Source organism: Desmodus rotundus, chromosome 1 (assembly GCF_022682495.2).
Source record: "Desmodus rotundus isolate HL8 chromosome 1, HLdesRot8A.1, whole genome shotgun sequence".
Classification (NCBI taxonomy): domain Eukaryota; kingdom Metazoa; phylum Chordata; class Mammalia; order Chiroptera; family Phyllostomidae; genus Desmodus; species Desmodus rotundus.
The window spans coordinates 100,373,584-100,396,158 of record NC_071387.1 but is presented as its reverse complement, the minus strand read 5'-3'; the positions used below and the strand labels follow the sequence as shown (position 1 = coordinate 100,396,158).

General features: G+C 51.2%; 1 protein-coding gene across 5 annotated transcripts; it reads right to left on the bottom strand.

Moving 5' to 3' along the window:
* Positions 1-5,720: 5,720 nt before the first annotated feature.
* Positions 5,721-16,580, bottom strand: ZNF205 (zinc finger protein 205). 5 transcript variants are annotated; one of them, XM_045189795.3, is made up of 7 exons: positions 16,422-16,580; positions 15,886-15,988; positions 12,486-12,641; positions 9,872-10,085; positions 9,476-9,567; positions 8,985-9,105; positions 5,721-6,938 (listed from the first exon to the last, which is right to left on the bottom strand). In XM_045189795.3, the coding sequence occupies exons 3-7, from the start codon at positions 12,558-12,560 to the stop codon at positions 5,896-5,898; spliced, it is 1,545 nt and encodes a 514-aa protein (XP_045045730.2). In that variant the 5' UTR covers positions 12,561-12,641; positions 15,886-15,988; positions 16,422-16,580; the 3' UTR covers positions 5,721-5,895. The 5 variants fall into 5 exon arrangements, with proteins under 5 accessions (XP_045045730.2, XP_024409041.2, XP_045045731.2 ...); XM_024553273.4 differs by having other exon boundaries at positions 15,886-16,580; XM_045189796.3 differs by having other exon boundaries at positions 12,504-12,641; positions 15,886-16,577.
* Positions 16,581-22,575: the final 5,995 nt, after the last annotated feature.

Genomic DNA, 22,575 nt, shown 5'->3' with positions numbered 1-22,575 from the left:
CCTTATTATATGAAATGTTAAAGGGAGTTACCTAAGAAAAAGAAGATAAAAAATATGAACAGTAAAAATGACAGCAAACTCACAGTTATTAACAACCACACCTAAAACCAAAACAAAAGAAAACTAAGCAAACAACTAGAACAGAAACAGAACCACAGAAATGGAGATCATATGGAGGGTTATCAACAAGGGATTGGGAGGGGGAGAGAGGGGGGAAAGGTACAGACAGTAAGTAGCATAAATGATAGGTGGAAAATAGACAGGGGGAGGGTAAGAATAGTGTAGGAAATGTAGAAGCCAAAGAACTTATAAGTATGACCCATGGACATGAACTATAGGGGGGGAATGTGAGAGGGAGGGGGTGGGCAGGATGGAGTTGAGTGAAGGGGCGGAAATGGGACAACTGTAATAGCATAATCAATAAATATATCAAAAAAACGGAAATAGAAAAAATAGGTATTTTTATAATTCTGTGCGATATTGAATATTCAGAATTTGTCTTGACTAAATTTTTTGTTTGTTTGACTAAATGTTGATAGTTATTTTTTCCAGGAAATCATCTCTTTCATCTACAATTTGAAACTTATTAATATAAAGTTGTAAATAGTATTCCCACTCGATTAAAAAATTTAAGGCCCTGGCCAGGTAGTTCAGTTAGCTAGAGCATTGATATGTCAAGGTTATGAGTTTGATCCTTGGTCAGGCCACATACAAGAATCAACCAAGGAGCCCTAGCTGGTGGGGCTCAGTGGATTGAGTGCCCTTCTGCGAAACAAAGGGTCACCGGTTTGATTCCCAGTCAGGGCACATGTCTGGGCTGCAAGTCGGTTCTCCAGTTGGGGGTGTGCAAGAGACAACCACACATCGATGTTCCTCTCCCTCTCTCTCTTCCCCTCTCTCTACAAATACATAAATAAAATCTTTTTTTAAAAAAAACAATGAATGCATACATGAGTGAAACAACAAATCAACGTGTGTGTCTCTCTCCCTTCTTCTCTCTAAAATTGATAAATTTCTTAAGCTTTTAATTTAAGCCCTGGCTGGTGTGGCTCAGTCAGTTGGGCATCATCCCATGAACTGAAAGGTCGCCAGTTCGATTCCTGGTCAGGGCACATGCCCAGTCAGGTTTGGTCCCCTGAGGTGCATATGGAAAGCAACCAATCGATGTTTTTTTGCCCTCTCTTTCTCCCTCCCTTACCCTCTCTCAGAAATCAAAAACAAAATATATATAAAATTTTTTAAATTTAAAATCAGCATGTATAAATCGTTGGTTTGGGGCCCTGAAATGGCACTGTGAATGGTGGTGGAGCAGCAAGCAGGCTAGGAGCCTAGGTTTCTGTTGACTGTGAAGATTAGGGCTCCCATACCAGCCCTGCCATAGGCTGCCCACCTGTGGCCCATCTCCGCACATTATCTTGACAAATACACTTCAGTCTTGTTTTGAGATCCTGTTATTGTGGGTCTCTGTTATCTGGAGTTGAGCTGAATCCTGACTCACTACCTCATAGGGTTGTTATAAGGATTAAATAGATGAGAGAACACAAGTAGACCACTTAGCCCCGTCTTAACTCTTAACATACAGTAGCTGCTCAATAAAGAGTGGTTGGCCCCAGGGAATCACCATCCCCAGGAACCTGTCATGGGCATGACCACAGGTACACAAGAGTGTATGAGAGGCTGCAGGAATTAGGCCCTCTGGGCATTTTCCCACTTTCCCCTCTGGATTTCAGTCCAACTTTGGTCTGTCAGTGGCCTGTTCACTTGTGTTAACCTTCACAGCTGGCCTGGAGCTTTATTAGTGGAGAACAGAAAGACTGGAGTGCTCTAGGACTTGCAGGTCGGAGAGTACTGCATTTGGAACCCAGGCAGGACGCCTGCCTGGCCACGTGTCCCAGGCTGGATCAGGAGCATGCTCATGGAGAAGGTTGGACAGTCCTCTTGGCTCCCATTCCCCACTCCCCATGGCAGGGTTCCCCAACCCCAGGGCAGCAGACAGGTACTGGGCAGTGCCGTTAGGAACCAGCAGTGAGCTAACAGCAGGCGGGGAGCATGTGAAGCTCGCCTGAGCGCCGCGCCCCCAACCCCCCTCCCTGCCTCCATCGGTGGAAAAACCGGCCCCTGGTGCCAAAAAGGTTGGGGACCGCTGCTCGGTGAGACACCAGGGAGAAACCTCAGGCCACTGCCCCTCACAAGTCTCACCTCTCTAGCTTCCCCTCCCTCCCACCAGGGTTGTCATTTCACCTCATGGAACATCATTCTCTCCCTGGCAGGGCCTTTATTCATTTTGTTTTCCTAGTTTAGAAGGTTCTGCCCCCAAATTCTTGTAAAATGGCATCTTGTCATTTTTTTAAGTCTCGGCTTAAATGTTCCTTTCTCGCCTTCTCTATCAGTTCCTAGAATCCTCCATTGCTTCACCCGTCCTTTCTTCCTGGCATTTGTCACTGCTTCAAATTAATGTATGTGTCATTTATCTGCTTGCCGGCCTCCCCCACTACAGCCAACCCCATGAGGACCGGGCTTTTGTCTGGCTTTTTCATCAGTTATTCCTCAGCATTTAGCAAAGAACCTGGAACACATTCATTTCGTATTTGAAAAATGAATGAATGCAGCAAAGACCCTGTGTAACGTTTCCATGCCTTTTACCATCCCCTCACCTCTCACTGGCCTCCTCGGTTTATCCAGCTCCCCCTGGAGAGGACCGCAGTCTCCCAGGCCATTGTCGCACTCGCACCCGGTTCTCACCAGCAGCACCGTCAGGCCCTGCTCGGGGCTTGGAGCGTGCTACAGTGCCAGTGGGAGGTGTCCGAGCTGGGGCCAGGTGCAGAGGTCGGGACTCTCCCTGCGCTGTGTACCAGACGGTCACCATCAGGGCCCAAAGTGGCTGCCAGGCTCTGGCTCCCAGGGTCTCTGGGACAGCAACGAGATGCTGCAGCTCGCATGAGAAGCCGGCAGTGGCCCTGTCCCTCCATCCGCATCCTGTCTAGGATGGCAGGAGGCTTGGCATCTCTGTGGTAGGCCCAGGGCAGGCTCTGAAGCCTCAAGAGTTGGCAACGAGCCCAGGAGTCCAATCCTGGGTCGTTGGTTCTTTCTGCAACTGACGCGGGATGAAGAGGGGAACGAAAAGTCAAGAGCATTGGGACAATGGTCCTGTCAACCTAGTGGCTTGGGGACGTAGGGGGTGGAGACCAAAATTGTCCTGTCTGAGGCTGTCAGTTGTGATTGGCCAGTTTTAATGGTGCCTGCCTCTCTCTTCGCCTGGACACTTACTTGGTTGGCTAAAGGCAGAGGGAGAGGCAGGACCTTCCAGAATTGGCCCTCCCGGCTGTGAGACCACGGGCTGTGGAGGGCTCCCGGAGACCCCAAGGGGTTTTCAGACCTCACTGCCTGGAGTGGTTACTCAAGCTCGGGAGGAGCTGTCCCAGGCAAACCCTGCGCTGAAGCTGACGCCTCTACACGGAGAGGGCTGCGTGACCAGCTGGCCCCTGAGTGTCCTCAGCCAGGACCTGGGCTGCGCCTAAGGCTGCACAAAGAGAGGGTGGAGGAAATATTCTCCCATCGCCCTCCTCCCGATTGCGTGGAGGTCAACCCTGAGTATCCACGTCAGGTTCTGCAGTGCCCTGAAACTGGTAATGTCAGGTGTGAGAAGTAAGGAGGAAGTAGGCTACACTTCTAAGCCTTCTTCTCAACCAATAACCAGAGATACCAAGACCCTGATGACCTTCTCCCCCAAGCCTGCTATCTCTCAGTGGCACTCCATCAGTCAGGAATCAAGAACACCCTTCACCCTGACATTCTAGGCCCTTCCACGATGCCCCAGATACATCCTCAGTCTTAGTTGCTCTTGTCAAATATTTTCCAAACAGCCAAGTTCCACTCTTAAAATGCTCTCTCCTGGCCTGTGCCAGAATGGTGACCTCCGGATAGACATCTAGGAAGGAGTGGCCAGAGACCTGTGGGGTTCTTGAAATCACACCCCTCTGCACCCTGCTATGAAAAGGGAAAGCTGCTTCTCCTGGATGCTGTGGTCTTTGAGCTCTTCACAGGCCAGAGTGGAGCCTTTACATGACTCCTTGGCTCACCCGACAGACCTCTGAGTGGTTCAAGTCCTGACACGCTAGCCGCGAAGGCCAAGAAAGCAAATAGCCACTGTGCAAATGAATACTCCTTACTAAGCTTGCGCCAAGTGATGGCAGCTCCTAGTGTTGTTTTAAATCTCCTTCCCACCTCCATCTCCTTCGTTTCAAAACCAGCTCCTGGGGGCAGCAAGCCTGCTCTACGTGTGTGAGCACCATCAGCCTTGAGCCAAGCAGAGAAATCCCATTTCTGGCTGTGAGCAGAGCCATGAAGACAAGCAGAAGGGAGGAAACTGCTTTCTTTCTCACCAGCAACTCAACCCTAGATCCCACTGAGACCTCCCAGATGCCACCAAGTCCTGCCTAGGCTCCCACTAGTCAGCAGCTTCCTGGCATCCCAATGATTATATGCTCCTTCCTCTCCCCATCTCCAGCCGAGTCCAGCATGCCAGAAGGTTGTCTGATGTCTGTCTTACTCTTTTTAGACAGCCCTGCCTCATAATATCATGCATTAATTAGACAGTCAATAGCTGTTGGGGTGTGTGGAAATAAGGGTATTCTTTAAATGGTAAAATCCTTGGCCCTGAACCTCAGCTTCCAGCTTTCTGGTCGTATGGCTTTGGGAAAGTTAATGGACTTCTCTCCCAGCCTCAGTTTCCTCATCTATAAAACTAGAATAAAACCCACTGCTCAGCGTTGTGGATAGCAGAGGTGACAAATACACGGTGCTTGGCCCCAAGCCTACAGGGCAACTGGCAACTATTATTACTATTCTGTCTGCCGTCCTGTTCAAGCCACTTCGTCCCTTAGGAGCTGGGAACCAACCAGGGCTGCAGCCACCCTGGTGGCTCCGTGATCCAGAGACAGGTAGGGTCTTGATGACCTCCGTGATGCAGACATCAAGGTCAGAACTGCATGTTATCCTAGAAGCTAAGCTGCAAATCTTGGATAATAAGCAGGCTGAGCCCACCCCTTCCAGGAAAAATAGTAGAGAACAGGAAATAGAAACTACAGAAATCTAAAACCAGAAGGCCAGGAGTGAAACAACCAGGCATGGCTGAGTAGGGCAAATGATAAAGGACATGTGTGAAGAGGCCAAGGAGGGACACTGGTCCCTGGCAAGTGTGGAATTCTCACTGGGTCACCAATGGGCCCCAGTAGGAGCAGATGCAAAACGTCCAGCCACAAAACTCGGCCTTGGTGACTGAAACAGGAGACAGGGCAGGCAGGAGACAATAAGTATGAACTCCCAGGCTGGCTCTACCCCACTCCTGGCTCCCAAAGAGCCGAGGGAGCCAGGTCTCAGTGGGCAATGCCCCTGGGATGAAAGTTGAGGCAGCAGCAGGGCACCCGTCAGGGGGTCGACAACTCCAGAAGTGGCTGGTTAGATTCAGGTCTTAAAACCTCTATGCTAAGAAGCTTCTACCTGGACAATTATGGTCCTGACCATGTGGATTGGGGTCCAAGCCAAGTCAAGGATGGGGGAAGAGGGTGCCCAAGACCTGAACGCAATGACTCAGGGATGCCTTGGTGAGGACACATCGTGGACCCAAGAGTCTCCCACAGTCTGGGGTCAGCCACCAGCTCCCCCAACTTCCCTATACCTCCCACCCCCACCCGCCACAAGACGGAACAATAGGCCAAGGCTTGAATTCCAAGGCCTTTAATTTACAGCTAGCCTGCCTGCTCTTCACCCTAACTCGTTCCCATGTTGCCATGCCCCACCCCATGCCAGCACCTCCCAAACTCCCTTCGCTCCCTCTTGCTGCCATTACAGCTGCCCTCACTCCTCCCCAGGGCCTGGCACCTCCCTTGCAGCCTCCTAGGTGGGAGTAGATGGGGGTGCTGCGAGAGCACCCGCCGCCCCCAGCATCAGCACGGCCAGGGCCTTGGGCCCTGTGGTGTGGATCTTCTCATGCCGGTGCAGGTTGGAGCGCCTGCTGAAGCTCTTGCCGCAGAGAGGGCAGGAGTAGGGCCGGACACCACGGTGGGTGCGCTGGTGGGCGGTGAGGTGCGAGCTGTGGCTGAAGCTCTTGCCGCAGTCAAGGCAGTGGTAGGGCTTCTCCCCGGTGTGCGTACGGTTGTGTGCGATGAGGTTGGAGCGCTGGCTGAAGCACTTACCGCACTCGGGGCACGGGTAGGGCTTGACCCCTGTGTGAGTGCGCTGATGGGTGACCAGGGCTGAGCTCTGTGTGAAGCACTTACTGCAGATGGGACACTTGTGGGGCTTGGCGCCTGTGTGCGTGCCCTGGTGGGTGACCAGGTCCGAGCGGCGGGTGAAGCGCTTGGCACAGCGGTCGCACACATAGGGCTTTTCACCTGTGTGGATGCGCTGGTGCTGGATCAGCGTAGAGTGGTGGCTGAAGCTCTTCCAGCAGGAGGGGCAGGTGTAGGGCTTCTCACCCGTGTGGATGATCTGGTGCTGGATGAGGTGCGAGCTCCGGCCAAAGCGCTTGCCACAGTCCGTGCAGGCATAGGGTTTCTCGCCCGTGTGGGTGCGCCGGTGCGTCACCAGGTGGGAGTGCCAGCTGAAGCCCTTGCCACATTGCTCACACTTGTAGGTCTTCTTGCAGGCATCACCATCAGGGACCAGGCCCTCCCTGCTGCTCTCGGGAGCACCTATCTCCCCCTCGCTGGGCTTCTCTGGACAGCCGGTGTCAGACAGGGCTGGTTCCAGCTGTGTCTCCTCCCGGGGACCTGGCTGCTCGTCGTCTTTGTCTGGCCCCAATCTCTGGCCACTGGCTGCTTGCCGCCCACACTGCAGGACATCCTCCTGGGCTCTCCCTGCCCTGGTCCTGAGCGACTTCCCATCCCCAGGGACTGCTGGGGATGAGGTTGGCTCTTCCTTTCTCACCTCTGCAACTCCTGGAAAAAGAGTTTCCAACCAGAGAAGCTTCTGTGAGGGACTCAAGGGAACTCTGGAGATGGAGAAAAGTTCAAGGACCTGAGGGGAACCTGAGAAATGACAGCCACCTTCTGCAGAAGAGGGAAGGCTAGCCCCTGCCCCAGGTAAGGCCATGTGTCTGCACCCCACAGGAAACAGAGCCTGCACTGACAAGGGGCACCTGGGAGTGACAGCGACAACCCACTGCCTACCCACTACCTCTGAATGCACCTCTCTTCCTCTCCCATCTGCAGGCACGAACTTGAGGCCTCACCCTTGCCCTGAATTTGGGAGGCCCAGAAAGTTCTGCTGATGGGGAACCCTGGCCAAAAAGAGATGCAGTGCTCAGCGACAGAGCTCCTGGGCTGCCCAGCAGGAGACACCACCCCCTGAGAACTGACAGAGCAAAAGGGGAACGGGTGCAACTGTGGAAATACCAGGTAACACCACGTGTCCTCTAAGACTGCTTGCGGTCACATGGCCATCCTCTCCAGGAAGCACGTTCCAGGGTTACCACTAGACATACTCTTTTCAGGACTGGGGCAGGGCTCTGCCTTGTTTCCCTGAAGGAGCACCAGAAGTAATGGGGGAGGGGCTGGGCCAGGTCAGCTTCCAGCAACCCCGTTCTTCACACAGCCCTGGCTGTGGGCTCAGCAATGTCTCCCACTCCTGCACCTCCCCCTTCCCAGCCCTTATTGGGGTGGTAAGGGCTCCTGGGGGAGGCCCTGGGACATGAGGGGCCAGGAACGCCACCCAGAAGTTGGGGAAGAAATGTCCATTTGCCAAGGCCCTGGATGAGGGCCCGAGAATTCTGGTCAAGTCAGTAAGAGAGCAGAGGGCCTGGCCTCCATGCCCTAGTCCAGGCCCCATGGAAGGAAGGGAATGTGGACAAACTGGGTGGTTTAGGTCAGCGGTCCTCAGCAGGGACCGGTTTTTCCATGGATGGGTAAGAGGGAGCTCAGGCGAGCTTCCCTCAGGGACGGTTCCTAACAGGCCATGGACCGGTACTGGTCTGTATCCCAGGGGCTGGGGACCCTTGGTTTAGGTTGTTCATGAAGGCTGTTGTGAGGCCACAAATGGGTGCTAGGTTCCCTCTGATCTCCCAGGACTTGCCCAGACCTGCTGCTCTGGGCCCTGGGGGTGTTAACAACAGGTGGTAGAAAAACCTGAGACAATTAAAGGAGTGAGCAGGGTAGCTATGATCTTGGGGCCCAACAGGGACAAGGGAGGGTCTCAGCCCACCACTGAAGTCAAGGGGTGGCATTACCAAGCCCCAAGCTCCGCCTGCACTAGCAGCTGTGCAACAGGTGTGTGTTGACAGACAAGGTAACTGAATGAATGGACAGCAATGAATGAACGCTGAGTTTCCGTAAGATCTCATAAAAGTCTGCCAAGAAAACTGGAGTCTGCAAGTGAGGAGTCAAAGCCCAGGGACATAACTATTTACTGAGAGAAAAGCCGGGAGAGCCAAGGCCCCTCAGAAACGAGGACATGCCCCTCAGGGCAGATGTTACTGGCCTCTGGGCTCTGGGCTCAGGGCTGGCACCCGAGGTATCCCCCTACCTCGGGCGCCGGCCCAGAGCCCAGAGCCCAGAGGCCAGTTTTCTGCACAGACACGTCTAAAGCTGGGCTTCGAGAAAGAGGGGGGTGAAACCTCGGGGAAAGCACCACAGAAGAACCAAAGAGAAGCAGAATCTCTAGGCTGGCACTAGCTAATACAGCAGCCAACTAGCCACGTGTAGCTCTTTCACTTCAAATTTGAGCTGATTAAAATGAAATAAAATTAAATATTCAGTTACTCTAGCCACATTTCTAGTGCTCAACAGCCACATCTGGCTCATGGCTCCCATCGCAGCCTGTATACAGAGCATGCGCCTCACTAGGAAGGCTCTGTGGAAAAATACAATCTACGTGAACAATGAACAGGTTTTAAGCCTTGGAAAGCTGGGAGATGATGGCAGGACAGACCCCACCTCTGACATCCAGGGCGTCAGGAAGTGTCGCCCCACACGAATGCCAGCCCTTACCCAAGGCCAGCCCGTTTCGCTTCTGCAGGACATCCCGGTAGAAACTCTGCTGCGGGTGGTCCAGCCGCCCCCACTCCTCCCGGGAGAGGTAGAGAGCCACGTCCTCAAAGGTCACTGGCATCTGAAACACAAAATGCCTACTCTGCAGGACAAGCCGCGCCATGGTGGAGGGGCCCGCTGGTGCCAAGCTGAAGCCAAGATGAGATCCTGACTCCTAACCTGCTGCCCAGGTCTACGGGTGAAGCGGGAGTTGCCCAAGGATGGCTTTTTGGGACAAGAATAAGGCAACTGTGTACAGAAGACGGGAGACAAAAACAAAAGAGGCCTTCTTTTCTGATGCCACAGCCAAAGCTCAGGATCTCCAGCACCTTCCCCTCCGGCCCCGACCCTCAGGTCCAGTACTGAGGTCCAGAGGATGATTCAGTCAGAGACACCGTCCCTCCCCCTCCGTGCCTTTCCATTTCCCTCCCAGCCTTGGACAGGGCACTCACCTGGGACCAGGCAGTGAGGAGCGCTGCAGCCATCTGCCGGTCTCTGGTCCTCCCCTCGTGGGAAAGCACGGGGATCTGGGGGGAGGGGAGGGCTGAGAGAGGAGAGAGGTCCTCAGGGAGGCCACCTCATCCTCGGGTCCTGCTGCTCCCTGAGCAAGCTCATGCCTGGCAAACCCACAGCTGCCTCAAACCCCACCTTCGACTCCACCCAAGAAGAGGGTCAGTAGGCTCTGAGACTGGGCCAGCGTGACCTCCGAGAGGCAAGTGGGCAGACATCCAGGCATCACTCCTGACCATGGCAGAAACCTCTTCCCCTTCCCACCTGAGCTGTGAGCCTCCACCTCTCCCCACAGCTGCTGCCCAGGAAAGCACCTCTCTCCACATCCCTCTCCTCACCTCCACCAGGTAGAAAAAGAGCTTTCTCCTTAGAGCCCTGGCTCAGGCGCCTCCAGCTCCAAGCTCCTTGAGCCCTGTCCTCCTGTGACACCCCTTCAGGGTGCAGCTCTTGCATCTCTGTCTTAATGTAGGGTGACTCCTGAGTGGCTCCGAAAGGCACCATGTCCTTTGGCTCGGAAAGCTCTTCTTGACAAGGATGCCCATGACCTGGAACCTAGGAATGGCAGCCCCCATTAATACTGGGGAGGAGACTGGAAAAGCTCCATGGAGGACAGCCAAGCTGTCCTCCACGCCCTCCACGCCCAGGGGTCCCTGCAGAGACAGACAGCTAGTGTGGCCAAACACACAACCACATATAAGACACACTTGAAGGACTGGCCTTACTTCCTTCTCACATCCCCAGGGACCTGTGCATCTCCTGCTCACCCCCAAAAGGGAAGGAAGGCAGGCCTATAAAGATCCTGCAAGGTGCAGGCTGGCCAAGTGCCCACAGGGCAGCTGCCTGTTTCAATTCAAGCCTTGCACCTCTAACAGTAGTGTGGTTACTATTTTTAATATACCAGGAAACTGAGTGCAGTGGGTTGAATATCCAATGACTGGTATTCTTATAAAAAGAGGACAGAGAACATGGAGCAGGCCATGCAAAGACAGAAGCAAAGACTGGAGTGATGCTGTCATAAGCCAAGGACACCTGGAGCCCCCAGCAGCTGGAAGAGGCAGGAACAATCCTACCTAGAGCCTTGGGAGGGAGCCCTACCGACACCTTGATTTTAGGTTTCTGGCCTCCAGAACTGTGAGAGAATAAACTCTGGTTGTTTTAAGCCACCAAGTTTGTAACCCTTTGTTATGGCAGCCCCAGGAAACTAATACACCCAGGCTCAGAGATCAGACAAGAGCCCAAGATCAGAGAGTGGCTCAGCCAGGATTTGAACTCAAGTGTATCTGACTCCCAAGTCACCCCTAGGGCCACCATGTCTTTAAGGTGACAGGGAGGCATCATGTGGCCTTGGGCATATCTGGCCTGACTGAATTTGATGGGAGCAGTTGGAGTTTTTTAGTTTGGAGAAAAAAGCCTAACGGTGCCACAGGTGTGCCGAAGCCTGGTGCCCACCATGGTCTGTCTGAAAGAAGGAGCACACCTCTACAGCTCACCCCCTTCAGTACCACCCCACCCAGTGGGACTTCAGGGTCCTCTCAACTCCTCCCCCCTCCATCACACCAACGTCAGCCCAGTGCTCTGGAAGAGGAAGGAGCTGGCTTTAGTCAGGTGACTGGGGCTCAAAGCCAGAGCCGTTCCTCACTAGCCATTCAACCCCGCGCAGACACCATCTCCACCCAAACCTCAAGAGCTTTGGTTAAGTCCCTTCCCTTCTACTGAGAGGCCCTTGGTGAAACCTCATTGTCATCCACTGCATGGGGATTGGCCAGCCTTCTGCAGGGAACTCATGCCTATCCCTCTTGCCCTCCCCACCTCCATTTGTGTTAGGGTCTCAAAGGGAAAGACCGCAGGGCAGGAGTCAGAGTGCCTGAGAGCCGCCTGGGTAAGGCAGGCTCCAAGACCCAGCTGCTCCACTTTCCGCACAGACAATGCATGACAGAGCTGCCTGCTCCAGAAAGTTCTGGGCAAACACAGAACACTGCCTGTAGTTATTGTTACTACTCTACTGTGTGAGCTGACAAAACCCGACATCAGCAGAGAATGGCACGGACGTGTGAGCCCTGTTCATTTTACAAAGGCATTTTGGATAGGAAACCAAACAGTGGTAACAACTTTTTGTGCTTCTATGGTAGGAAAAACATAAAACTAATACTTGATTTGTGTGTGTACTTACGACCACCGGAATTACTGGGTAAGGGGTACAGGTCTCTTTGACCTGGGTTCCGGTTGCTGTGGGTATTCTTCTATTATGTGTTACAGTGACAGTCTCCTGCAGCTGACGAACTGCTTACAGAGGACTCTTGTGCCCATTATTTCCTCTGAGCCTCCCAACCACCTGGGTGACACGGTTGGAACAACAGGTACACGATCCACATTTTATAGATCACACTCCTGGTTCTGAGAGGCCAGGGTACTTGCCCAAAGTCACACACCTGGCTGCAACTGACTTCTACTCTCCTGATTCCAAGTCTGGTGACTCCGGTCTCCCCACAGGTTGTAATCACACACACACACACACACACACACACACACACACACACACAGAGAGATAACATGTACAGGAAGGCCTAGATGCTCAGACCCAGAGAGAAGGGGTCCCAGGCCACGGACAGTATGCGGGGGTGGGGCGGTGGGGGGAGACCGAGGCTTCTCTGTGTGCTCTGGTGCTGTCCAGAGAGCTAGCCGCACCAGTGGGACCCCTGCAGAGCCTAACTGCTACCTCATGTGGCCTGTGGTCTGCTGACTACAGAATGCACCAGGCCAAGCGATGTGGTTCCGCAGAAGTCAATTCCCAGGTGGAAGGTATTTCCCATCATACCGCCCTCTCTCCATTTCCCGCTTCACACCCATCCACCCGCCCTGCACCCCAGTGGGTCTAACTCTTCCACTGGTCCAGATGCCTTGCTGTGAAGATCCCCTCCAATTCCAGTTTTCTCCAGAGCGCAGCTCCCTTACCTGGCACCATGTCCATACCTCTCGGGCTCTGTCTTTGGCCCGGGGAGCCTGCGTGCCGCCACAGTCTGCAGACATTTTCTATGCCGGAGCTACGAAGCACAGCTGCGTCGTTTCTCCTTCTGCTGGCCGAGCCCCCTCCAGCTTCTGGCCAGGAGCCTCGAAGAGCAGAAGGAAATCAGCTAGCATCTCCTGGACACTTCTGAAGTGCCCCCCAAATCTCATGTAGGTCCAGTCTCATCCCTATTCCCAATCAAAAATAAAGCCTCCTGCCCTAGCTGGTGTGGCTGAGTGGACTGAGTGCCGGCCTGTGAACCAAGGGGTTGTTGGTTTGATTCCCAGTCGGGGCTCAACATGCCTGGGTTGCGGGCCAAGTGCCCAGGTGCGGGGTGTATGGGAGGCAACCGCACACAGATGTTTCTCTTCCTCTCTTTCTCCCTCCCTTCCCCTCTCTCTAAAAATAAGTAAATAAATAAAATCTTTAAAAAATAAAATAAAAAATAAAGCCTCCTGTCTGGCTGGTGTGGCTCAATGAATTAATTGAGCACAGGCCTGTGAACCACAGGGTCACTGGTTCAATTCCCAGTCAGGGCACATGCCTGGGTTGTGAGCCAGGTCCCTAGTGGGGGGCCTGCGAGAGGCAGCCACACATTGCTGTTTCTCTCCCTCTCTTCCCCCTTCTCTAAAAATAAATAAATGAAATCTTTATTAAAAAAAAAAAAAGCCTCCTTGATGCCATCCAATGGCCTCCCTCTCTGTTTTTTGGTCCCTCGCTTCTACAGAATGCTATTTTGTATTGTTCCCTTTATCACTGAAACAATAGCCCTGCATCTCATAGCAATCAGCTCAGGGAAAGCCAGGGCTGACTAGGAATCTGTATCTCCTGTCATTAGAAGCCAAAAGATCTGCAGAGATCCTACAAAACAGGTGCTGTGTGGGGCCCCGACTGCCACAGCCAGCTCAGCTGAGGAATCCAGGCCCTGCGGTCTCCCTGGTCCAGGACACACACACACCCTGTGCTCTACCTGACTCAGCCCTGCCTGGGATCCAGAAATTGAGCTGCCCACTTTCAACGATCATCCCTGCGGCTGTAACAGCTGGGTTCAGGAGTCCATCTGGCTCATGGTTCTGGACAAAGAATGTCCTTCCCGTCCTTCCCCTTCCCCAATCTGGGTCCAGGCACCCTTTTCTCCAAGCCCTCCACCTTTGACCCCGTTCCCTCCTGCCAGCTGGCTGCCTGTGCTGCTCTCTGGATCCATGTCCCCTCCCCAGCCCCCCCATCCTCACTGAGTTGGAGGTGGATGGGACACCTCAGGCAGCGGAAAGAGGGACCCTCCCCTGGGAAGGGATCCTCAGCAGCTCGCACCGGGGAAAGGGAGACGGGTGGAGACTGGGATTAAGGACAACAGGAAGTCCCTCCCAGATCCCGTTCCCCACGTAGCTACAGTCCTAGAGGGTTCCTGGCTTCCAGCGTTCCGGGGTTTAGGGTCCTGAGCCCAGCTGCACCTGCTCTTGGCCAGGTCACTCCAGATCCACCCTGGCAGCTCCCAATCACTTTTCTGGGCACATACTACTCCTAATGCCAGACAAGCAGGAGCGCCAATATGGGAAAATACATTTTATGGGAGGATTTTGATATTTGACGTTTCAGAGAGAGCATTGCAGCTGCCCTCACAGGAAAAAGGGTACTTTGCTGGGTGGAGACTTATGATGATCCTTGTCAGCACCCTTCCGGGCTTCTGAAGGTCTACAGAGTTTCCGTAAAGATATCCCTGGATTTTATTTAAAGCCTCCAGGCTGGTCAGCAGGTCCTCTGGGTTCCCCACAAGACTAGCACAGAGTTCTCTCTCCATAAGAGGAAACTTGGGAGAGGCCTAGGATCTCCATGCCCTACACCTCCGAAAGATGTGGGATCAATCTGATTTTTCTAAAGGCCCCCTACCCCCAGCTCACTCTCAAGACTAGTATTAACGAGAGTAAAGGGGTCTTAACCAACTATCCATGGGGTCCCAGACGCTCAGATATCCCTGGTGGTTTCATATTACACCTCCAGGTCAGGAAGGGGGTGGAGGTCAGCCCTGTGGTCAAATTCCAGGAAGGTTCATTCCTCTAGGAAACATTCCCATGCCCACTGCCTTCAGCCCACAGGAGACCTGTGAGATGCATCCACTTCAGCCAGTAAGACAGGCACGACGGGCCCCCGTACCAGCCCACGGGCACGCTGCAAGGGCTCACGAGGGTTGAGTTTTTTTTAACTTAGTTTCCAACATTTAAAAAGTTAAATTAAAAAAGAAATGGATTTTCTTGAAAAATTAGAACATCTGGCAACCCTGGACCCAAATTCCCCACATTCGGGACCTGCTCTCAGATTGCCACTGCAGCATTTTGAGACTGCAACTCAACGTTTGGAGTTAAACATGTTTTAGGAGTCCTAGGATTCCGATCCATTCTATTGTCACTTTGACAAAGTGACAAACCCCTAGGGGTTTCCAGGTGTTTTAATCCTCAAGGTAAAGAGAGATGTACAAAGGTATAGCAAAAGTCAATATTATTTTCAAGCCAGAGAGAGCTACAAAATGAGAAAAAGCCACAGGGAGCCCTGGAAAAGATGAATTGCTTCGTCTGTGAGCATTTTCCCACCGAGGAGGAGCACAACCAGTGTCCAGAGAAGGGGCCTTGCTCCTGAGATGGATCATTTCAGCCCCTGGCAGTCCCAGGAGTGCACAAATCCAGAAAAGAGTGGGTGTGTCCTGATTCCCTGAGGGCAAAAGTTTCTCTACCAGACAAAAGAGACACTTCAGGGATACCGGGAAGCCCAGAGATTTGGATCCCACCAGGGAATCACCTAATCTAGACCAAATGAAGTCTTAACATTTATTTAACTGTTCAAAAATTATATATTGAGCACCTGCTATATGACAGATATTAGCCCCTTCTTGGAAAAGAGAGGAAACCCTCCCAGGGCTGGCTCTAGGACTGAGCAGCTCTAGGAGGAAAAGCCCTCACATTTGCTGTGTAGGAATTTCTATCCCTGAAAGAGTTCATAAAGAGTTCAATCAGGCAGGGTGATTAAATAAGTAATGCAGAGATCAAAACCTAAATGCATCCAGCACCCAGGCAGTAGCACAAATGACCAGTTCCTTGGGTTTGAGACCAGAATGGGGAGGGACTTCAGAGGCCTCAAAAAACCATATTTTGTTTAAACGGGGCAGTTGGAGGCCTAGAATTGCCAAAGCTTGAGGATTTTTCAAGAGAATCCGAAAAGAATTAGATTTCTACGTGAAATCTGCTGACTTTAAAATGTTGATGACTAAATTTTTTTTTAAAAAAAGAACTCCATATAACTCCAACAGAAAACACCTGCTGCCCAGCTCACAAGCCACCAGCTTAGGGACGTACTCACCCCAGCAGCCTGTCACGACAACTGTCGTGGATGAAGGCGCTTATCCGAGCTTCAGGCACGGGAAACACAAATGCCAACTCTGACAGCAGACAGCTTCACTGAGCTTGGGGAAGGAGGAGATGCTACCTTCAGGAAATAAATCACCATCTACCCTCGCAGACTGGCTTGCGAGCTCACTCAGGTCTTAAAGAGGACTTCACAAAAAAACACCCAGACTAATAAAAAGTAGAAAAAAAGAATCATCTGAAGTAATAAAAACAACCTTGTACTGATTAAGGCGGCCCAGGCTGAAGACAGGGCAATGCAGATGACCTAACCTTAGGAAGGAGAGGCCACAGGGGGAAATAAAGGAATGCGGGAGAGGCCATGAAAAACAGGAATAATCGAATAAACAGTAGAGAAAATGTTAACCATCGAAACAGAAAAAAAGAAAACCAGTGTAAGTATTAGATAGGAGGGGTTCCAGGAAAAAAAAACGTTTTTCAAAGAAGAAAAATAAGAACCCCCAAGGCTACTGGAGCCGGCGGCCCTCTCACCCCAAGAAGCGCGGAGCCAACTCCGCGGCGTGGTCCCCTAATGCGAGGCGACTGGATGGGACGCGTCCGGAGCCCCGGAAGATCCCGGAGATTGGTTCTCACAGTCGGTGCCTCCCAGTTGCCCAGCGCAGAGCACGGACGCTGGGAACGTGTCGCCCAGGCAACGACGCTGCCCCGCCCCTCAGAGACGTCGGTTATTGGCTGACGCCCCTACGCCGCCTCTCCACGGCACTACTTAGCCACTCTCACCTGCGCGCTCCCGTCCGCGCCCCCGAGGGCCTGCAAGGCACAGTGGGGTCAATTTGGTGCCTTCTGACCGCGAAAGGTGTGTTGGCGTTTTCCGTCCGGCTACCCCGTTCCAACTTCCGGTTTCCCGGCTCTCTCGCGGCGCCAGCTGTGGACCCCGGGTGCAGGGCCTCCCGAAGCGGTGATGACCGCGGTGGAGACACTCTGCAGCTCTCGAGTCGGCTGGGGAAATTGAGGCGGTCTGCGCCAGGGCGTCCGCCCGAGAGCGCCAGCTCCGGGCTACCATGCTGGAGACCCGGAGCGCAAATTCCGCCCGGCCTCCGAGGACTAGAGTCGCCTCCCACACTCGCCTATTCAGAATTTTGTTTCAAAAATGAGAGTATACCATATGCCGCTGACCGGCCCTATTCTGTGTGTCTGTGTGACACATCTTAGAGATTGCTCAATATAAAAAAAAAAAATAGAGGGGAAAAAAACCATGCAGCATGTCAAAGACAAACAGCAGAACATCAGTTAAAGCTGCGGAAAGATTTTATCCGATAACTGCTGATAGCAGGGGGAAGAGCTGAGCGCCATCCAATTTGGGCGTTTGGGAAAGGGAGAATGAGGGAGTGGGAGAACCGGGTCCAGTAGAATCAGAGAAGTGAAAAATCACAAAAAGCCAGTCATGTGATTAGGCCAGGTGTGTCTGTCTGCTAGCTGTGAGATACGGAAGTCAGTAGTCTGTCCCACGGAGCAGGAGGACGGAAGGCCTGTCTTTCCTGGCGAATGCTTTTTAAAGGAATGACTCTCAGGTCCGTGACAGATAGCATCTGGGTTGTAAGATACATATATTCACAATTATAAGCTCTTTTTAGTAAATGTTCTAAGAAAGGGAGGTCAGGGGTCAGTCATCAATCATTTGGCTGGAACAAAGAATAAATTCTGGCAGCAGTGCAGCGTTGAGTTTTTTCCAGGAAGGCAAATTATTGGCGGGGCGGGGGGAAGGATGGGGGGCGGGGCTAGGGCATCCAAATCTTTATGATATTAGAAGCCAGGCCAGAGTTTGGTCAAGTCTCTTAGCGCAGGTTTGGACGCAGTGGTTGTGTGCCAAGAGTTCTGCACTTCTCCAGTGGTGCCCTGCTGTTTTTTTTTAACTATGGCTTATTCCATTGTAAAAGCTATATATATCAGTTTCTTTAACCAGGTCCCTATTCACAATCCAATTCTTGATGTCCTTGTCTTGCAACTGGAACTACCCAGCAGTTATTATCATGGGGGCTTTGTTCCTTCCTAGTGGGTGAGCAAGACTGACATCTGATCTTGCAAATAGGGCAGGCAGAGAGGGTGCCAACCCCAAGCCTGGCTCCTGATGTTAGCCATGATGCTGGCCTGGCAGACACCTTTTCTGCCCTGAGCAAGCTCCAGGAGGACACAAGTCTCCTTCCTAGGCAGCAACACGAAGTGATTCATTCCACAGTTTTCAAGGCTGGCATTTCAGCTTCAGCCAAGCAAACCACCAAACTTGACAGGGTAGACTGGATGTGTTTCCCAAACACCCTCACCCCACCTTCTGGAACACTCTACCCGGAAGCTGAAACAGCTTACAGTACAGGGAGGGCAGGGTCACTGCGGAAACTAAGCTCAACAGTCACTCTGGTTGGCCTTTTGAGAATAAATTGTTACCTTTCCTTAGAGGTTGGTACATTTTTAGAAAACTAAGACACTGCCCTCATCCCAAAATACCTGTTAGCTGCTGCTACCACCACCTCATACTATCTGATATCTAGCGTTCCTCAATCTTGGGTGGAGTTTCAGGCTGCATTCACTCATATAAGACACTGAAGCAGGTGGAAATGGGGACACTCAGAAGGCTTTCTGAGCAGCTCAGCATCAGGAGGCCCCTAATGGACCTTCCTCATGGGAGTAGATGGCAATGGCACCTAGGAACCAACCCTGTTGTCCTTTTTGGCGGATGTCTCCAGCCCTTCATCCTGCTGCTGACTCTGACCCCCACCCACCAGCCCTCAGGCTCACTCCTCTACATATGATGTCCTCTTTCACAAGAATCTTTTATATTCCATTGAGTATGAAAGAGGTGTAGATATTCCATTTGTTTTTACTTTATTTCATCCTTTTAAAAATTCCATTTATGTGACTTTTATAATGTGAAAAATAAATCAGCTAATGCTAAAAATCAGGACTCCTTGGAGAAATGGCTGATCCTAGGCCTGAGGCAACAAATGTACTAGATGAGCTCTGGCTAGCTAGGCTCAGTGTGTTGAGCATCGGCCTGCAAACCAAAAGGCCACAGGTTCAATTCCCAGACAGGGCACATACCTGCATCGTGGGCCAGGTCCCTGGTTGGGGGCTGACAACTGGTTGATGTTTCTCTTCCTCTCTTTCTCCCTCCCTTCCCCTTTCTCTAAAAAAGAAAGAGAGAAAGAAAGAAAAGGAAGGAAGGAAGGAAGAAACTATGAGTTTGCAGATGGTGGAAGGGGAAATGATTTAAGTTCTCTAGACGAGTGGGTAGCAGTGAACCTCTACATACCCTGAGACACAGCGATTCGCTCCTGGGTACAAACCCAGTAGTAACTCATACGTGTGGTCACCAGGGACATGCAAGAATGACTTGATGTGGCTCCAAACTAAAAACCACTCACTGTCTAGCTAAAATAGAATAAATAAATAATGCAATGGGATAAGCAACACATGGATGAGCCCCCTGCTGTGGAATGAGTAAGACCAGAAGAAGAGTTCCAATTGTGTGACTTCATTTACATGAAGTTCAAAAACAGACCAAAAAAACTGGTTGTAGATGGAAGACTAGTGAGGGGGGTGGGGGATGAAGAGAAGAGGGCACCACAGGAGCCCAGAAGTGTTGGTAGGTTTTGATTTGATCCGGATGCTGGCTAAAGGACTGTTTTCACTTGGTAGAAATCCATCACGCTCTTCATTTTTGGTTCATGTACATTTCTGTATGCTGCACTTAAAACGTTTTAAAAAATAAAGTAAATGAGGAGAAACCAGTTCAGTCATTGCTATGGTCCAGGCAGGAGATAATGGTGATGTGGACTTGGGTGATGGCAGTGGAGGTAGAGAAACAGGAAGATTTGAAAAACATTTAGGATGTCAGACCTGTGGAACTTGGAGACTGGTAAGATGTAAGAATGAAGGTAAGTGAGGGGGTCAAGAATATGTCCAAATTTCTGGTTTGAGTGACTAAATGGATTGTACTACATTTACCAAAATAGGAAATACCAGAAAAGAAGCACGTGTGATGTGAAACATTAATTCATCTGCATTTAATGAGGATTTACTATGTGCTGGGCATTAGGGACACATCAGTGAACAGCGACAAAGCCACTCACACGGAATTTGCACTTATTTATGTGGCTGGACAAGTTGGTTTTGAACATGAAGTCTTTGAGACGTTTATGAGACAACCAAGTAGCAATGTCAAGTGGACAGAATTGAGAGGCAAATTATGAATATAGGGACACTGGTACGGAGAATGGTTCCTAAGGCCACTGAGGCTGTGAAACCCCCAAGGGATGTGTATTAGTTATCTCTTGCTGTGCAGCAAACGATCCCAAAACACTGTAGCTTAAAACAAATACTTGTTACTGGCTGGTGTGGCTCAGTGGATTGAGTACTGGCCTATGAACCAAAGGGTCTCCGGTTTGATTCCCAGTCAGGGCACGTGCCTGGGTTGCAGGCCAGTTCCCAGTGTGGGGGGAGGAGGGGGCAAGCGAGAAGCAACTACACATTGATGTTTTAATGTTTCTTTCCTTCTCTTCTCTCCCTCTCTCTCTAAAAATAAGTAAATATAAAAATTAAAAATAAACCAAATACTTGTTATCTTAAGATTTTTGCACCCACAGGGCTTAGCTAGGTGCCTCTAGCTCAGGGTCGAGAGTTATACTCAAGTTGTCAGCTGGGGCTGTGGTCTCACCTTAAGGTTTGACTGGGGGAGGAGAACCCACATTGGCTGCTCTTGATTTCTCAAAACATGGGCCTCCCCGCAGACATGGCTCCCCCAGGGTGAGCAAGCAGGAGAATGAGAGTGTGCATAGGAAGGCCCCCAAGAGAAACCACAGTCTGTTTACAACCTAATCTCAGAAACGACACTCCAACACTAACCAGACTGGATTCTGTTTATTAGAAGCAATAACTAAATCCAGCCCACTCTCAAGTGCAGTGGATTCCACTCAGGTGTAAATAACAACAGGTGGGAATCACTGGAGGCTGGGAGGGAACGGAGTGAGAAGAGGCCCCTTGGCCAGCACCCTTGTAGGATGCCAATAGTTAACGGTCAGGCAAAGAAAGAAAGGTTGATGAAGAAGAAGAGACACTGGAGAGGTAGAAAAAATAAAATAAAATAGAAGAGTGTGGCTCCTAAAAATCAATAAAGTTGTAAGGAAGATGGAAGTTCAAATCCACTGAGAGGTCAAGCTGGGAACCAATGAACCACAAAGACGCGGTCCATGGCTCACAGCCCAGTGGGGAGGATAGACGGACACCAAGTAAACAGAAAAGAAGCAAGTGAATTACAGACTACTAAGCGCTATGAAAGAAATTAGAGTGCAGAGAGAGAATGCTTTTTAAAGAGCAAGCAGAAGCAGCCTTCCCAAGGAGACTGAAATTTAAGAATGAAGAGGAACTGGCAAAGTGGGGTTGGGAGTGAAAGCACCCATTCCAGGCCGGGACGGAGAGGTGGGATCAGATAGGCATGTTCAGGGATTGGAAGGTGGTAACTGAAATGTGGCAGGTAAAGGAAAAGAAGTTAGATGAGATCCATGGTAGGAAGGGGCCTTAGATGGGCCCCAGGGTGAGCGTTTAGGAAGAGCTTGGAGCAGCAGAGTGAAAGGAGTTGATTAACTGTCTTGCCAAAGCTACACGGCAGCAAACGGCAAGCTGAGGCTGAAGCTCGGGCCTCTGAATCTTCAGAATTCCTGCCAATGAGAGACAAGGAGATGAGAAACTTGGGGAACAGCAAATTTGCAGGCACCGAAGAAAGGCTGGCACATGCCAAGGCGCACCTTGTGTTCTTGTCAATAACCCTAGCGCTTCTGTACCAAGGTTAGCCTTCAGTGAAGGGACCTTGGTGTGTTTCCTCAGTGAGGTGTCTGGCTATGCCATAAACGCCCTGCAGTTACTCCTGCAAGATTGTGACTACCCAAAGGGAAGTGTTAGGGGTACAGCTGCAGGAAAAGGTGTTATTAATGCAGTTTAGAGACACACAGTTAGGCCACTGAATTAACCAGAGGTTATTCAAGGGATCATAGCACTTTTAATAGGAACTTTTCCTAGGGTTGGAGGAGTTTTCCCTTTGCCCTGAACTATTCTAAATGGAGAAATCCTATAGAAGTCGAAAATACAGGGACATTTGTTTGTCCTTGGAAATTTCTGAAGATGAAGACGCCATCAGTTAGCACTGCCGGGAACTTTGCTGAGTTGATATGAAAAAATTCTAAAGTAACAAAGAGAATAGTTGAAGTTTACATTTTCAAAATGATTTTAGGAGATATTGAAACATATCCCAAATAGGTGGATGAATATTAAAAGTCCCTTGGGGACGTGTTTATCATCTACTGAACAGAGAGAAAGTAACAATCCAGCAACTTAACAGGCATTTTTGTTGGTTCGTGGATAATACTCTGGAAGAGGGGGATGGGTTTTCAAAGATCAGGAAGAATGTGAAAAGAATTAAGTGTTCATTAAGCCCCCCTTTTTTTCCCCTGCAAAGTAACTTCAGTTAGTAAGTCAAAAGGAATCTCTCCTACAGGGACCTAGTCCTGCCCGGACTGTGAGCCTCGTGGCGGTAGCACCTGTCCGTTCCACTCAGTCCGCGGCCCTGGGGTTGGGGACAGTGCGGGACACACATTAGGGACGCAATTTTCCAAAGAATGACTGGTGCAAGCACGTG